Genomic DNA, 18,282 nt, shown 5'->3' on the forward strand with positions numbered 1-18,282 from the left:
CTTTTTGCCTACAGAAAAATAATAGAGCAGTTTTTTCTGTTGAAAGGAACTCAGAAAGATAACTGTGGATTTCTATTTGAAATCTTGGAGTTTACCTTGTCAATCATGTTTGTAAACCTAACAGTGTTAACATTGTGTGGCACCTTGCAGCACTCTTGAAAGGTTCTCAGGGCACCCCAGAGGGGTGTGGGGGGCTGGAGTAGCATGGGCACTGGTGCATGCTTGGCAGCCCAGAGGTTGCAAGTTTGAGACCACAGCAGAAGGATTCATGGTGCAGCCTTTCAGAATCCAAAGGAAAATCTGCAAATTCTTCTAAATACCTTGTCATAAAGACATGAACTATGGAAAGGAAGGGTGCCATGGCAGCTTGGTGGAGAATCACTACTTCTAAATCTACCCTACCTTCTTCTAGTATACCAGCCAATTTACCAAATTTACTCAAATCTAAGACAAGGTCCTCCTCCCCATGTTAGCATGGTGGGGAGCCCCTTGTCTTAGATTTGACTAAAAGGGGGTGGGGGCTGGCAAGCAGCTGCTGTGGCTCTGATTCTGGCCCTGTGCCCAGGTCAGGACTAGAATCAGAGCCACAGCACCTTCTGCCTCCCACCATTCCCTTTGCCCCACCTTACCATCAAGCACAGCTCAGCTCCAACCCAGGCTGGATTTCCTCCTGGACATGAAGCACAGGGAAACTCTGTCCTCTGCCTGACCAATCAGCATCACTGCCACTGTTGTATGACTGGCAGGTGCTGTGGTCCTGAAGAGAACAGAACCTGAAAAGCATCTGACAGTAAGATGGGAGAGAGGAAGAGGCAGAGACTGGGGGCAGTGTGGTGCAGGAAAGGGCAGAGACGGGGGGGGGCAAGGGGGGATGGGAAGAGGAAGAGACTAGGGGTGGAAGTGGGGGGCAAAGGGCAGAGGCTGTGGGGAGCTGGTGGTGGGGACAACCCTCTGATAGTTAGATTCAGTACCTGGAAAACGATAACACACCCTAACAAAGACATCTAGCTTCAATAGAAAATAGAAGACTCTAGCAGTTAACTCTAATTTAGCAGGTTCCATCATTAAAATACATGATGTATTTGTTGATATAAATCTGACTGTTCAGATAACTGCAAAGGAATTTCATGTTGCAAATACAGCTAATTAAAGCAGCAGCATTTGAGTCAAATTGATATAAGTTTCCTGCATTCGCATACTAAACCTGGAACTAAATCCTTTTTCCAGAAGTTGATGACAAATTTACATACATACATACTCTAACACATGCTTCCCTGTCTGCATTGCTATGCACACAGCAGTATGACAGTGTTCACAGAAAGCATTAAAAAACTGTATGAAATAGGGTGTTTGGGGAGGAGATGGATGAATACATTTACTCTTAAACAGTGAAAAGTATGCAGGTCTTTTTTATATCGGTAAATCTGTTTTCATTTTGAGCAAGTAATTATTAAATTACTGCTTCAATTTTTTTTCTTGCAGTACCTTCTTTGGAAGATATACTAATAGGTTTTTAAATATCCTGCCTAGTTTTGTATTTATGCCTATTTATTCCTTATGTCCAAATGCTTATCAAATTGAAAGTTATTTTTACATTAGTCTGGGGCTATAACTAGTTATTGTTCTTGAGTGCAACAAGTAGCATTAATGCAATGTTAACACCGAAATGTCAAAAATGTAAAGTCACTGGAACGCTAAACTTGAAAAGTGAACTTAAAACATTCACTTTGCATGTAATTTTCAAAGGAGTTTAGGGGAGAGACCAAGAAGTACATTTGAACAATATGGCTACATTAACATTTTGAAAACAACCCAAATGCTTAAAACTTTTTTTGGCGTTTGACTTTAAAATAAAGTTATTATGGCAATCATATTTTATTGATCCCATACGGCCATAACAATGAGTGCCCTGGTAAGGAATTTGAGGGAGGTTCTTCTCCATGAAATATCTTTCAGTGTGCTAAGCAGAGCCCCAGTAGGTAGTCTGACATGCCCAGTGTTGATCAATAAGTCAAAACAGGTTTTAAAAAAAAATAACTGACTTATTTGTGATGGGACTCTTACCTCTAACAATTATAGCCTTTGAAAAATAACTATAAAAAACAAGGAAAAAAAATTAAAGTAATCAGCTAACAACAAACAGTAGCCCACATAACCATGAAATACTATTTACTTTTATATTTTTAACTGTCAATTTGTTTTAAAATTTTGAATATTTTCTTAACAGAAAAAATGTATTACTTTGCTGTTCTATTTCAGGAAAGTGTCCTTCCCTTTCCCTTCTGGGTTTTTAACTAAGCAGGTCCTCATACCAAAGAGTAGCCCCAAATCCTCATCACTGACTGCTGGGAGGCGTGTATCTGAGACCTCTCTATGAACCCGATTCCTGTCAGACCCATATTTCAGGCTAATAAGTATAAATTATATGAGATTTTTTACCCCTCTGTAATTGGCTATAATCTCCGTGCTTCAATTAAGTACCTTGCCAGTAAGAAAAAGTTTAGTGCCATAACCATTTGGACATCAGCACTCATGATATGTTCTGTTTCATTAGCCACCAAAGTTATATTTGTACCAAATGCTTAAAGATTAACTCCACATGGTAGGAAAAGGCTCCAAATACTTCATTTTACTGTACTGACTAAATAAAGTCCTGCAATATAATCAGCATTCCTCATTCCTACTTTGAAAATTCTGTTAAAACGTTACCTAGTCAATACCTATTTTAAACCAAAATTGCTTATCTTTAAAGCAGAAAATAGCACCAAGAATTTGCTAACAGTTTTAGGGGAGGAAAAAGATAAAATTATTTTCAAGTGCCAATATCTGGTCACATGCTATATGCCAGATATGTATTTAACTCTTGATATCTGATGAACCACTCAACATTTTCCCTCCTCATATTATAATCCTCAACGGCTTGCAGTCTCTAAGCAGAATCACGCAAGACCCAGAGGGGGTGTCTACACATTCATTAATGCACCAGAGTTACTATACATTAAGTTTTGTACTTGGATAATCAAGTACTAAATTAACACACACTAACTCGTGCTACTGCTCAGTAGCACCAATGTATGTTTTTTCAGTGGCGCTTACTATGCAGTAGCCTAATACCACTGCACAGCAGCATAGTAGCATGGTTTTTGCCCAGCATGCTACTGTGCAATGTTATTAGACTACTGTGCAATTAGCATCTCGTGTAGACACGTCCAGAATGGTGGCAAGTACTAAGATTTAGGCACATAATAAAGATGCACAGAGCTGTGCTTTTATTAAGCAGCATGTCACAGAAGGTGATTAACTGTAGTGCTGAGGTACTCCCAGCAGCAACCCCTGCATTCTGACTTCTGCAAGAGGACAAATGATCCTTCATTTTCTTCCTAAAAGCCAATTTAGCAACAGAGAAAGAGAACGGGGAATGAGAAACCAAGTAAAAACACACCATGGAGAGAGAAAAAATTGGGGTAGGAAGGCAGCATCACAGCCTTTACATTTTAAATAGCAATTCATTGAAGGTCAGATAGCTGGAATGGACTCAGAAGGAACCAAACAAAAAATGTTAATTATTAGCAGGCCAGAATGTGTGTGCACAGTTTGGAGGATCTGGGTTACTTGCTTGGCTTCAGGGCTTGCGAAAACCACAAAATGCATTAACGACTTGCATTTTTATACCCGACAATTTGTCAACCCCTTGCTGGTTTTAATATTATTTTTTAATGAAGCATTTTATAGAATTTAAGCTAGAGGCCCCTTGGTAATATCCAGAACATGTGATACCACGGTGAGGTAAATTAAACCCATATTTATATAGAAGGAGGGGGTGGGAGGACAAGATAGGGTGGGGAGAGTGTGAATTTTCTAATAACACACTGACAATATACAGGCTGTGCAAATTTCTTATGCAGAATCCACTTCAATCATGATCTGAACCATCCCTTTGTATTTATGACCTGTGTCCCTCCAGAGCAGAAGATAAATGCCAATCCTATTAAACTAAAGCTGGTTGTATAATAGGGACCAAAGACATGAAAGGAATGAGCTGAGATCCATTAATACATTTTACTTACAATCCCAAACTGCAGATTGGTACATGACCCTTTAGAGAGACTCCTTTCCATAAATCATAGATCCCTCTCCTCTGCACAGATGGAATTTGTAATAGCAGTTTGATTTTGTTACAGGATCTGTAAGGGCCTTGTTACACCGTAATTTTGGGCAGCACCTAGAGCTCTTAACAGCTGGATTATTCACCAATTAATACCCAAAACTAGTTTTAAGCACTTGTTAGGCAGCTCAAAGTTATGCTACTCCAGGGCAGGATTGTCTCTGATCTATATTACCCAACTCATGTTACTCTAAAGTGTAGCCACTCTAGGCTACATCTTAGTATAAACATCCTAGCTGCCCCCACCTCCCATGCTGGCCTGGATCAGGCCCACTGCCTCCCCCTCTGCCCTCCCCAGCACCCCAGACCCCCACTCACTGCCCCTCCATTTACTAGTAGCTGCCAACACTGTCTGTCGCAGGAGAGCAGGCAGGAAGGGTTAATTTTCCTGCCTGGCCAGCCCCACCACTGCTCTCTCTGGGCCAGGCTCAGCCCAGAGAACAGCAGCAGTGGCAGCAGGGACTAGGCGGGGCGATTAACCTTTCCATGCCTGCCTCCCTAGGGCAGACTGCGCAGGCAGCCACAAGTAAGCGAGGGGCAGGAGAGTTCTGGGAGTAAGGGAAGGCAGTGGGGACCCCAAGGGGTGGAGGTGCGGGGGCAGAACCGGGGCAGCCCTGTGGGCAGATGAGGAAACCTGGATTGGAGGAGATTCTTACACCTTTCAGTCCTCCAAGCCCCTGCTGGCAGGAATATGTGACTGCTCCAAACTCAAGCTAGCACTAACACTGATAAACACTTGAGCAGCTCACATATAAGGAGGCCCTAAAAGTGTGTGTTAGAAAACAATTTGGCTTACAGACTGGTCTTTTCCCAAAGAGAACAAGAATTCCTTCTTACCTATCCTGGCAATAAGTACCCACAATTCATTATTTATACTAAATGTTGTTATTCATTTGCTACTGGTTCCATTTTCACACCGCCAGCTGGAACACAAAGATTTCTTGCTGCCTAATACAAAGCCCATACAGTACTAAGCCACCAAATAAGAGCATTAAAAATATGTAGACATCAAGACCAGGCCAGAAGTGCTTTAGTACTTACTCCAACGGAAGCAGAGTTCAGAAGAACACAGTAATGTCTATTGTCTTCTCCATCCATCACGTATTAAACAGCAGCATGCAAATCCTGTTACACTAAATACATGAGGGTCTTGATTTTCTATTCTTCTACTCCATATATAAATAATACCAATTTTTCCCTGATTACATTTCTGCTTTCAAGCTTCTATTTCAAGTTTTCCAAAATGTCAGTCAAAAAGGAAACCTCAAGCCTAGCAGGTCAAAGTATGCTGTCACGACAAGTATGTGGAAACAGTAAATCACAAAGGAAGATACATAAAACGTAGCAGTACAGCACAGCTGGAATTAAGAATAGCGCTTTGTACTCTCATGCAAGAGTGTTAATACATGAGAATTCCCTATTCAATCCTTCCTAAAATATTTCACAAGATTGTTTTACATAGTAAATTAACACTAAGCTGCCCTCATTTGAGAAGGGAACATGATGGCAAGGCTGGGGATATTTTAATACACAGTATTTTTGTCTCTACTTGCCTTCTATTTCTGCCATACTATTATCTTTTATGTTAGGCTACAAGAAACTAAAATAGCTTTAAAGTCCCCTGGCTGAAGTCAGTGAGATGAGAAATGAATTCACTAGTCTGTTCAACAACTGCTACTTGTACAAGATAGTTCTCCTGCTTTTGGGATTAAACAGGGACTCAGTGCAGTTCCCTTTATTAAAATAAAGTGGTATAACAGTCACAATCAATAGAAGGGAAGAGTCCTTGACTTGATGTTTACCCATTTGGCTTCTGCATGAAAAAAATTAAATCTCAAGCACTACGTGAATCAGTAGGTTAAAAAAATGTTTGTAAGCTGTAGCGTTTACATATGAAACTAGTACTAAAGGCTATTATAACTTAACCCAAGCCTTGGATTTCCAATTGGTGAAACACCACAAAGATATGTCCAACAGAGCATTTTAGAGAAATGTTAGGATGTTATAACATTTAGGAAAAATACAAGTCCCAGGAATAGAAAAGAATTCCAAAGTAATGTATTTCTTCCCCTCCTTCCCCACTTCCTTATTGTAGGATAGCGTGTCACCTCAACAAGAACCAGAGAAAGACATAAAACATGAAACACTGCTGCTATGAGGATTCAACCATCTCCAAAAGAGAAAAGAAAATATGTGGTGCTGCATGTTTTTTAGAAGTGTGTCTGGAAAACAATTTGATTCTGTTCCTACAATAAAGTTTAATGTTTTGGATCCAATCACTGCAAATTAGGAAGGCTTGGCAAACGCCTCAGTTAGAACATATGGAAATTCTGTTTGCCTTCTTCACTTACAGCCTGCTAATACATTTTTATAACAGTATCACCAGCCATATGATTTCATTAGAAACCACGATCCAAAACAACACAAAATCCCGTTTTTCTTTCAGGCAGGGGGTTATGTATTTTGTGAAAATCCTCACAGAACTAAAACTGGCCAACCTTACAATGCCATTTGATTGCTGCACTAGAAACAAATCTAGGATGTCCTGATGCACTCTGAATTCACACTTCCTTACTTGAAGGAGTTGGTCCATTCCTCACGGAAAAAACAATCATGTCACCCAGAGGAAAGGAGGAGAGCTCCATGCATTGTTAACAAGCAGTGAATGCCTTGTAGACAGGCAAACGGAAGTCGGGCTGATGACAAAGCAACAGCAGAAAAGCTCTCGCACAAGAGGAGGAAACGAACAATTTGTAGGCTTCCATCCTGAGACTACAGGACATGAAAATGTCAGCAAGGCAAAAAATTGTTTGATCATTTCTGAGGGGATAGGGTGAGCTTCCCCTGATTAGTCTACTGCTCTATGAAGTAGCATAGGATTAGGAGGAAATGCTACTCCTGGTTCCTACATGCTACACAGAACAACCTAATAATTAATATGTGTTAGTTAATAGTTAAAGCAATAGTTAATAGATAAAATAATAATTTCCAGAGACAATCAGTTGCCAGTGCTCCACTTAAAGGAGAAGCAACACAAAGCCTATGACTGGGTTACAGAAAGCAGCATACGTAACTGAACTTCCTTGAAAATAAATAAAGCAAACATAGTTAGAATGACTCTAAGGTATCAACCCAGGGAATTTCATTTGGTAGCCCCCATTCCTAGAACTCCTTGATACTGAGAGATATCTGACCACAAAAGTTTTCCTCTAGAAATGCCTTTCAAAAGGATCATTAGGAAAACACTGAAATAGTGACTCTTAGTTCAAGTTAACCTCATAGGCCGCATCCAGATGAGCGCAGGTGTTTGGTTTCCCGGGGACAAGTAGTGGCAGTTCACCTTGTGCCACAGCTACTTGTCCCCAGGGAACACCTGGGCCACATGCACTTTGGCGCGTGGCAAGTTACCCTGGGTGCAGTAGGGGAGGCTGAAGCCAGCACTGTGCTGGCCCCAGTAGCCTTACCTGGGGCCCTGGAGAGCCTCCTGGGTCTGCAACTGCAGCGATCCTGCCAGGCAGAGCTGCAGCATTTTCAGCAGTGTGCACTGCCCATGCATGTAATGCTCCACATTTTTTTCCCCACAGGTTTTTTTGACCTCATCCACGGATCAAAAAGACCCATAAAAAAAAAAAACACCTGGAACAGCACATGCAGAGGCAGCGTGCCCTTGCAGGGCAGAGAACACCGGATTGCGTGGTATGTGGTGCTCCAGATGTGTTTGTGCTCCACATACCACACAGCCATACTTGTCTGGATGCACTCATACACAGTATATTTGTTTGTGTTTTATCTACATGCTGTGCACATCTGCATGTGCGTTAATGTGCTTTAAATCTAGTACCTCCACTGTGAGGTACTGGGAAAATGTGCATTAGCCTGTCTTAATGTGCATTAACTAAAGACCATGGTTTTAAGTGATGCTTAATGCCTATTAGCCTATTTTAATGCACATTAACTAAATAACGCATTTTTTAGTGATGCCTTAATGCACAATTAAATAGGCTAATGCAGATTAAAGTGCACATGCAGACAGATAGAACTGTACTGGAATTCAATTGGAATGGAGTGTTTTTTCCCCAATTAAAAAAAAATTAAAAATCCATAAATATTTTATTCATAAGAATTTTCCCCCCTTAGATAGTTTCATAGTTGGTAAGGTCGGAAGGGATCTGAGCAGATCATCAAGTCCGACCCCCTGCCATGGGCAGGAAAGGATGCTGGGGTCAAGGGACCCGGCTAGGTGATTATCAAGCCTCTTTCTGAAGACCCCCCAGGGTAGGAGCCAGCACTACCTTCCCTTGGAAGTTGGTTCCAGATCCTAGCCGCCCTGACTGTGAAGTAGTGCCTCCTGAAATCTAGCCTGAATCTACTCTCCATCAAGTTATGGCCATTATTCCTCATTATCCTGGGGGAACAGTGACTGTCCTATTGCCTGCTGGTTTCCCTTGGCCAGTTTGTAGACGGCCAACAGATCCCCTCGCAGCCTTCTCTTGTGGAGGCTGAACAGGTTCAGGTCCCGTAGCCTCCGCTCGTAGGATCTGCCTTGCTGCCCCCTGATCCTGCGAGTGGCCCTCCTCTGGACCCTCTCCATGCTGTCCACATCCCTCTTGAAGTGCGGTGCCCAGAACTGGACACAGTACTCCAACTGTGGCCTGACCAGTGTTGCATAGAGGGGGAAGTCACCACATTAGACTTGCTTGTGATACATCTGTGGATACATGACAAGGTGCAGTTAGCCTTCCTGACTGCTTCCCCACATAGGCGACCATGTTCATTTTGGAATCAATAATGACACCAAGATCCATTTCTGCCTCTGTGCTGATAAGAAGGGACAGGTACCCATCCTGCAATGGTGCAGGGCTGGTCCTGACTTGCCAGAGCTTGGCCCCTGATGACCAAGACAGGCCCCATGCCATCTGGGCTGTGTGCCAAGCTCCAGCATGTCTAGACCATCCCTGTGCCTTCAGGGAGTCCCTGATGGTACAGGGCCAGTTTAGGCTCATCAGAGCTTGGCCCCCAGCCCCAAAGACACAGGGAAGGTCCCCAAGCCATAGCTCTCCAACACCCCTACATAGGCAATGCACTGGGGGGTCATGAGAAGGCATATGTCCACCCCTCAGGCTGGGGACAGCACAGGGGGGAATGGCTGGGGTCCCCATCACACCCCGCTCCTCAGGCCCAGACTCCCTTCATGGTTGCTGCAAAAACACCTTCTGCCTAAGGAAGTTGTAGCTGCCTGCCCTGGGTCCAGCCCCAGAACCTGGGTACCAGCCTGCCTGGGCAGTGCCCCCAGCACCTGCCTCCATCCTCTCCCCTGCTGCTGTCAGGTGCTAGCTCCTGCCAGGCTGCATCTCAAGGCTCTGTCCTAAGGCCTATACTTTTTAACATCTTCATCAATGATGTGGACACTGGTGTCAGAAGCGGACTTGCCAAGTCTGCCGACAACACTAAACTCTGGGGTAAAGCATCAACACCTGAGGACAGGAGGGTGATCCAGGCAGATCTTGACAGGCTCATGAAATGGGCAGATGAGAACCTGATGGTGTTTAACACTGAAAAATGCAAAGTTCTCCACCTTGGGAGGAAAAACCTGCAGCATGCTTATAGGCTCAGCAGTACTATGCTGGTTAGCACTACAGATGAAAGGGACTTGGGGGTCATGACTGACCACAAGATGAACATAAGCCTGCAATGTGATGCTGCAGCTAGTAAAGCGAGCAAAACACTGGCTTGCATCCACAGATGCTTCTCAAGCAAATCCCAGGATGTCATTCTCCCGTTGTAATCAGCCTTGGTGAGGCTGCAGCTGGAGTACTGTGTCCAGTTTTGGGCTCCACAATTCAAAAAGGATGTGGAGAAGCTCGAGAGAGTCCAGAGAAGAGCCACATGCATGATCAGAGGTCAGGAAAACAGACCTTACAATGACAAGCTGAGAGCTATGGGACTCTTCAGCCTGGAAAAGCACAGGCTCAGGGGCGATCTGGTGACTACCTATAAGTTTATCAAGGGTGTTCACCAGGATCTGGGGGAACATCTGTTCAGCAGAGCGCCCCAAAGGATGACAAGATCGAATGGTCACAAACTCCTCCACGACTGATTCAGGCTGGACATAAGGAAGAACTTATTTACTGTCCAAACCCCCAAGGTTTGGAATAGACTGCTGCCGGAGGCAGTTCAAGCATCCACTTTGAATGCCTTCAAGACGCATTTGGATGTGTATCTTGTTGGGATCCTATGATCCCTGATGACTTTCTGCCCCTGGGGCAGGGGGGCTGGACTCGATGATCCTCCAGGGTCCCTTCCAGCCTGAATGTCTATGAAGTCTCTGCACCTCGATGTCAGTGCAGAAATGGGGAGGGGACGAGTGCCCCTGGAGACATTGCTAATGGGGTTGGGGGCAAGGCTGGGGAGGGTCCAGGACAGTCAGAAGGGCTCAGGGCGGGCCAGAGATGGCACCACAGCCCCTACAGCTGGTGGGGCAGGCCCCTGCCTCCTACCCCAGGCTGTCAGTACCTGCTAGAGTCTGCAGGGCAGCATGCAGGGTGGCACAGCCAACCTCTTGCAGCTGGTGGACACCACCGGGGCAGGCGGGGTAATAGGTAGTGGTCTTTACAGTGCTGTGCATTGCTGTGGGCAGCATAACAGCATCCTGCATTGGGGTGGTGGGTGCTATGGGCAGTGTTACTATGCCAGCCTGTCTCACTGTAGACCTGCACCCACACTGCTGCTGCCTGCATGAGTTAGTGCAGAACCTGTGTGCCCACCTAACCACACCTGGTGCCCACTGCACCTCCTCAACCTGCAGCAGCAGTGCCCCAACAAGCACGATGGGCAGTGTTGAGGGCAGGTGGGTGCGTGGGACCCACCCCACCTTGTGCAGGCAATGGTAGTGGGTGCAGGGCTGTGGTGAAGCAGGCAGGCACAGCAGCAACAGCAACACTACTCACAGCACCCACCCACCCACCCCACTGCCTCTCCTCAGCCCCTCCCCCCCGCTGTTGCTAGGTGATGATTCTGGCCAGGCTACAGTCCTGCGCCCCACTGTCAGTGCTGCAGCACTGCCCCTTGACACATCATCAAAGTCCCCACATGTCACCTATGCTCCCCACCCATACACTTACCTGCAGGCAGCTGCAGGACCTGCTCTTTTCCCTGCTCATGCAGCCATGTGTGTGCATGCGCATGCACGCATGTCATGCCCCCTGCCTCTGATTGCCTTCTCCCCCCACCCTCCTCCCTCCAGCTCCAAGCAGCTCCTTGAAAGCTGGAACTCTAACAGCCGTAAAGGGAAAACTGTGGTTTCCTGCTTCAAAGGGGAAAATCCACGACTTTTTCCTTTAAAGTGGAAAATCTGTGTTTTTCTGTGGGGAACAGAAAACCCAGATCCCTGCTGGTTATCTATCTGAAATACAATTCAAAACTCGGGCATCTTTTTTCATGCATGCTCTTTCAACTAAGTTAGTCTATGGGTGAAAAATGAATCTGTCACAATGCCTTTTTTGCAAGCAGTGCTTGCTGAAATGCAAACAAGCCAAAACCCAGTAAAAGGATAAACTCAGGCAAGTACACTGTGGTGTGGATCACATCTTTATAACCTACCAGCATACAATTTTGCAAACTGAATAGACATGAAAGTTGACATATTTGCTTTTTAAGCAAACATCGTAACAAGAAGAAACCCAGAAAGGTTACTTTAGCATTGCTTCCCCACAGCTCCTTTTGCACTGTTCATCAGTGTCTTCAGAACAGTGGGCCAGCTACTGACAAACTACTATCATCTAAAGAGATCAGTACTCAAGTCTGTTATGACAGCTTCTCTCATGTTTGCCTTTCCCTTCTTATTTGACAATGCTAGGAGGAAATATGCTGCAAATCAAAGGAAGCCACCTCAACTCCAAGCAGCAAGACAGCACTTCATGTGTAGAAAACATGAAACTTAATCTGATTCAACCACTCCCACCAAGAAAACGCATGAATTGAGGGGGAGTAGGGGCATCATGGACACCACTGGCAACCACTTCTTATGGCACACAGGTCCTCCATCTGGAGCTTACCTCTTAAATCCTGTTGTGTGCGGGCACCTGCCATGCTCTGCCGAGGCATTCGGAGGGATGTGCGTAGGGGTGTGTGCCTCTGCTCATCCAGGTAAGCTAGATCTTCTAAGTGGGCTGAGCTGGTGGCTGCCAAGAGAAAGCAAACAGCTAAATCAGATCTGGCTCCAAGTTCTAGTATTTTTGTTCATATAGTTTTCTTTTTTAAACAAAACACCTACATTTATAACTATGTTAAATCAACACAGCTGAGATGAAGTAAGCATAGAAATGATATTATGGATTACTACTTTCAACCTTGACATGCCATAAATCCCAGGGTGGACAAAAATCCAAGTGTAAAATATTATTTGAGAAGCTTTATACAAATTGCTTAGGTATGGAAAAAATTGTGCATTTCCTTCCTGCTCTTGGGTTCTTAAAGGTAGAAATTACAAGTAATATGGATAGCTTGTCCATTAAGCAAGTTCAGAAAGACAGGACACAGTAATTTCACACAGCTAGGAATAAGGAGATGTGGAAACATTCCCAACACATTTTACACTGGCTTAGTTTCCTGATGTTGTTTAGCAGTGAAAAAGACAAAGAGAAAAGGAGATACTTATACCTGTCAACCCTCTTCTGTTGAAAAAAATATAATTTAATTGCTTAGGGACGAAGTTTAATAAAGATCATCAATCACTTGCCATATCAAAAGGAATTTAACAATGACAGTTAAGTGAATTGCAACAAATCTCTTCATGAATCATTTTAGATCAACTCAGTTTGGACACTGATATCTATCTATTCGGACAGGTAGAATGACTTACAGAAATATAATACCCCAACAGGCAGGCGAAAAGACGTACAAATGATAAAAAGAAGAGACTTTCTGTCCTAAAAAAGATGTTACTATACAAACATCATCTGTGCATGATAAAACTTTGTTCCTCTAATAATACATGATTAATTAGTAGCAATGGATTGCTCTTAGTTGAAAGTACCACCCTTACATGAATATAAATAGAAATGTCCTGTATTACTTGTCAGTTTTTGAAAGGTCAGGGACAGACTTTCAAGTAATACAGAGCAAATTATTTTATTCCTTCCAATCTGAAATTAAGGACTAAAAATTGAGTGACACACCACCAGTTGGCAGAAGCACTACAAGTGCTTGGGCTACTGCTGCAGGGACTATGCCACAGGCAAAATTTCCATGTGGGATCAAAACAAGTAACTTCTACGTAGGATGCATTAAATAGCTTAAAGGACACATTCATCCTGAGTTTGAAAAATACTTATCTTTGGATCAGATGGCCTCAGGGATTACTTTGATTACATCTGGTATGCTTTATCAAAATTGTGACATTTAATATGCCCGTTTCAATGATCGATTCTTTAAGTGTTATTTTTTACTCAGACACCTAATGATTGAAAATATTTATAAACAGGAGTTTTAGTACCAGAGGGGAATGGAAAGCAGGTTCCCACTGACACCTTGCAGTAAGTGAGCAATATATCACAAGCTATTTCAAATCAACAGAGACAAATGGTTTCCTTAGCAGAAAAGAAATGCAGAGCATACCAGAAAGAGAAATGATGATGAGCATCTTTTGTAAAATAAATTTATTGTGATATTCTAATAGCAATCATGAGGCCACGTAACAGTGAGACTGGCTGAACAGAGAGGAAAGTGGGAAGCCTATAGAAACTCCTATCTGTAAAGCCTATAAGGGTTGGAAGACGGAAAATACCGCTAAGGAGGATTATACATCACTGGCCCATACCTGTAGGGAGCGGACCAGAAAAGCCAAGGCCAAAACCGAGCTCAAAATGGCTGGACAACACAAAGTCCTTATTCAGCTACCTGGGAAGTCGAAAGAGAAATAAAGGCAACATTGGACCTCTGCTGAACCAAATGAAATGCACCCAAGAGTGCTAAAAGAGTTAGCTGATATCATAGCGTGACCAATGGTGGTATCTGAGAACTCACGGTGCTCAGGAGAGATTCCCTGGAGACTGGAAAAGGGCCAATGTGGTGCCTATCTTTAAGAAAGGAAGGTAGATCCAGGAAACTACAGACCAATCAGTTTGACCTCAATTCCTGTACATATCACAGAAAATAATTAATAAAGAATCCATTAACAACAGGCTAACAGAAGGCATCATCCTGACAGACAGCCAACACAGCTTCATTATGGGTAGGTCGTGCTTGACCAACCTCCTTCTGTGACAAGGTGACATGTCACCTGGACAGGCGAAGAAAGGCTGATGTAATTTATTTGGATTTCAAAAAAGCCTTTGATTTGGTCTCCCATGATGTTCTCATGACAAAATTGGGGAACTGTAGCCTCGACAACCTTACGGTTCAATCACTGGGGAACCAGCTCCATGGTCAGACCCAGAGAGTGATAGTCAATGGAACCGAGTCACCATGGCACATAGTAACCAGTGGCGTCCCTCAGGGTTCAGTACTCGGTCCAGTACTCTTTAGCATATTCATAAATGACCTGGATGTGGGTGTCAGAAGTAGACGGGCTAAGTTTGCAGATGACACCAAATTATGGGGAAGCATGGTCACATTAGAGGATAGGCTGGGGATTCAGGCTTACTTGGACAGGCCTGCAAAGTGGTTGGATCAAAACCTGATGAATTTCAACATAGAGAAATGCAAGGTGCTCCACCCTGGGAGAAAGAACCCACATCACGTTTATAGGCTCAGCAATGCTATGCTTGCTAGCACCATGACTGAAAGAGACTTGGGGATCATGGCTGACCACAAGATGAACAAGAGCCACCAGTGTGATGCTGCAGCCAGCAAAGCAAACAAAACTCTGGCTTGCATCTACCAATGCACCTAAAGCAAGACCCAGGAACTCATCCTCCCGCTTTACTCAGACCAAGTCAATAGTCACAAACTGCTGGAAGACCATTTTAGACTGGAAATAAGGAAAAACTTCCTTACTGTCCAAGTCTCCAGAGTATGGAATAGACTCTCCACAGAAGTGGTGCAAGCACCTACTCTGGACATGTTCAAGAAGCTTTTGGACGATTATCTTGCTGGAGTCATCTAACCCCAGATGACTTCCTGCCCTTTGGGTCGGGGGCTGGACCCAGTGATCTCACGAGGTCCCTTCCAGCCCTAATGTTTATGAAATCTATGACATAAATAACGCTACCATAGGACAGTATTTGTGTTTACAAGTACCAATTAACAAGGGAGTAAATTAGTTTACTGTAGCCTAATAGATCCACATTTGTAGATGCTGAGACTGTACTGCAGAGCTAATTAAGCAACTCCACAGTAAAAGTGTCCTGTAGATGTGCCCGGTACTAAGGTCAGAATCTCACATGGGACTGAAATCCAAATGTAATTAGCCATTTATTTTTATTTTTTCCTTCCAGTTTAGAATAAAAGGCACCTGTACCCAGGCTCTGAGTACCCTGCCTTTTATCTAAAATGACAAAACCAAAATGCAGTGTGACCAGCTTACCCTTCTATCAAGCAGAAGCACACCAGGAAATACCAATACCCATATACACCGCAGTACACGTCAACTGTTTTTGACTCTTCAAAGGCTAGGTACGAAGGCCACTTGTGCATAGTGAGGTATATACATTCCTGTTGCACTGGCATAGGAGGTGCATGCAGGTGCATGTGCACCCCCTGAGACTGGCCGTCACTGACAATGCCAGTGGTACCTGCGGGCAGTTGCCACTCGCCACCCTCCCCCCTGACTGTCAACACCACTCTGGCCACCTGCAGACGGTCCCCATTTGGCCCACCTTTGCCACCAATGTCAGTATAGCCGCCTGCGGGTGGTCCTCGCTTGCTGCTGCTACACCCTGCCACCAACACCGCTACCTGCAGGCAGTCGCTGTGCCTTGGGAGGCATGAGGAGTTCATGCCTGGTCAAGTGAACTGAGTCACTTTTGTTCAGATTTAATTATCAGCAACAAGACACTGAAACACTTCCCTCACCTTGGCAATCTGTGTCTAAAATGACCCCCATCAACTGGCCCTAAGCCCCACTCTAGACAACGTGAACTGTCCCCTCAAGAGGAGGCAGCCAGCTTGGCTGAGGGGCTGCAGCTGTGTGCAGGCTCCTGGGGAGTCAAGAATCACAGCAGGCGGAACCAGAGGGAGGTGTGGAAGAGAAGCACCTGAATGGGAAACTGCTGGGCTATGAGAGGGGACAAGCCTGCTATGGGAAGGTTAGAGCCACAGGGGAACCCCCCAAGTGTATAGGATACCAAGATTTATCTGGTTTATTTGCTTTATTTGTTAAAAGACTGTATATTGATGAGGAATGCTGAAAGGTGCCCCAGAGAGCTAAAGCCATCCAGTTTAAAAGACTTTATTACTGGGGGATACTGAGAGACAAAGGGGAACAAAAGCCTGACGAGGCCCTGAGGTAGCAGCCTGCTACAGGCTCAGCCATCAATCATTAGAATGAACCCTGAAGCAGTGCTAAACTGGACGGAGGGGCTGTAGCAGCAACAGGCTTTACAACAGCAGCAGCAGGTCCATCAAAGGATGCAAAAGGAACAGCAGCACTTTATGCTCCTGTTGCTAGAACAGGTAAAGTCTTGAAAGGGGGTGGGGCTCCTCAGGTTCAGATGGATAGAGGGAGCACGCTTACCAAAAGGGAGGCAGATGATTTAGTTGGTGATGGTCCTGCTTTGAGCAGGGGGTTGGACTAGATGACTCCCTGAGGTCCCTTCCAATCCCAATTTTCTATTATTCTATGGCAACCCCAAAGATTTCTTAGAGACTTTTGAGTAGGTGGCCAGTGAGTAGTGGCTGCATGATTAGGGAGCTATTAAGTTACAGCCCAACCAAAATAGCGATCCTGAGGCTGCCTATCAGGCCCTGGAGCTGATCCCACATCCACCTATGACACCACGAAGTCACTCATTCTCAACTGCATGGGACTTGTGAAGAAAGCCTACAGGCAGCAGTTCCAGGGGGAGCCATTAGACCCAAATTCTTAGCTTCAAACAGTGGCCTTAAGGATTTGTGCAACCAGAGGTTGAAACCGAAACTAACTCTACCTCAGAAACTGTGGGACTGCTGACCTGAGAGCATTTTAGACTGATCCTGCCAGCGGGGGCTCAGGAATGGATCTGTAGACACTGAATAGCCTAACAGGTCCACAGGGCATCCTGGGATGTGATGGTCTTCATCTCTCTTCAAAAGGTAAGAGTCTGTTCTCTTACAGGTTGGCTGATCTCCTATGTAGGTCTTTAAACTAGGTTCACTGGGGGATGGGGATGCAGAGGACAAAGAGATCCTAGAATCAGCGAGCCACAAGCCACACACTGGATCAGCCCAGGTAAGTACTAAGGGCCCCGATAGGCATCAGAACAGGGGGTACCATTGGGGGCCTTAAATGTCCCTATACTAATGCTAGGAGCATGGGGAATAAGCAGGAGGAACGTGCACTCCTGCTTGGAAGCAATAACTTCGACCTGGTTGGGCTAACTGAGACCTGGTGGGACCCTACTCATGACTGGGCAGTAAGCATTGTGGGCTATAGGTTGTAGAGACGTGCAATAGGGGGTATTGGTCTCTGCAGTACACTTCTTCTATAATCAAGATGGGATCAGAGGGAGGGGCAAATTGAGGTACTGTGGGTTAGAATACAAGAGGGTTGGGGGGGAAAGAGACTTGGTAGTGGGGGTCTACTACTTCATCAGTGATTTGGACGACGGGGTGAAAAGCAACCTGTTTAAATTCACTGATGATACCAGAATTTGGGGTGAGGTGAGCACGCTAGTAGGGAGAGAAAGATTGCAGCAAGATCTGGATAGGTTACAGGAGTGGGCTAATATAAACAGGATGCGTTTCAATAGTGACAAGTGCAGGGTGCTGCACTTAGGCAGTAGAAACCGGCAGCACACTTACAGAATGGGAAACTCCCTTCTTGAGAGCATGGAGGCAGAAAGGGATCTTGGAGTCATTACTGACTCCAAGATGAACACGGGCTGACAATGCGAGGTCACGGTTGGCAGAGCTAACTGGACCTTGTCGTGCATCCACAGGTGCATCTCAAGTAGAGCCAGGGAGGTGATCCTCCCTCTCTA

General features: G+C 44.8%; 1 protein-coding gene and 1 long non-coding RNA gene across 10 annotated transcripts in view; one reads left to right on the top strand and one right to left on the bottom strand.

Annotated features, from left to right (window-relative positions):
- The window catches only part of TANC2 (tetratricopeptide repeat, ankyrin repeat and coiled-coil containing 2), a 654,191-nt gene that overhangs the window by 172,030 nt on the left and 463,879 nt on the right, over nucleotides 1-18,282 (bottom strand). For all 9 annotated transcript variants that reach the window (XM_019548480.1, XM_019548478.1, XM_019548477.1 and 6 more), the window contains one exon: nucleotides 12,220-12,345. In XM_019548480.1, coding sequence (XP_019404025.1) covers nucleotides 12,220-12,345 — 126 coding nt within the window. The remainder of the gene's footprint in view (nucleotides 1-12,219; nucleotides 12,346-18,282) is intronic.
- LOC109318966 lies at nucleotides 503-6,544 on the top strand. Its single transcript, XR_002103356.1, has 2 exons — nucleotides 503-790; nucleotides 6,261-6,544. It is a non-coding gene; the product is annotated as an uncharacterized LOC109318966 (long non-coding RNA).

Source organism: Crocodylus porosus, unplaced genomic scaffold (assembly GCF_001723895.1).
Source record: "Crocodylus porosus isolate Cpor-Errol unplaced genomic scaffold, CroPor_comp1, whole genome shotgun sequence".
Lineage (NCBI taxonomy): Eukaryota > Metazoa > Chordata > Crocodylia > Crocodylidae > Crocodylus > Crocodylus porosus.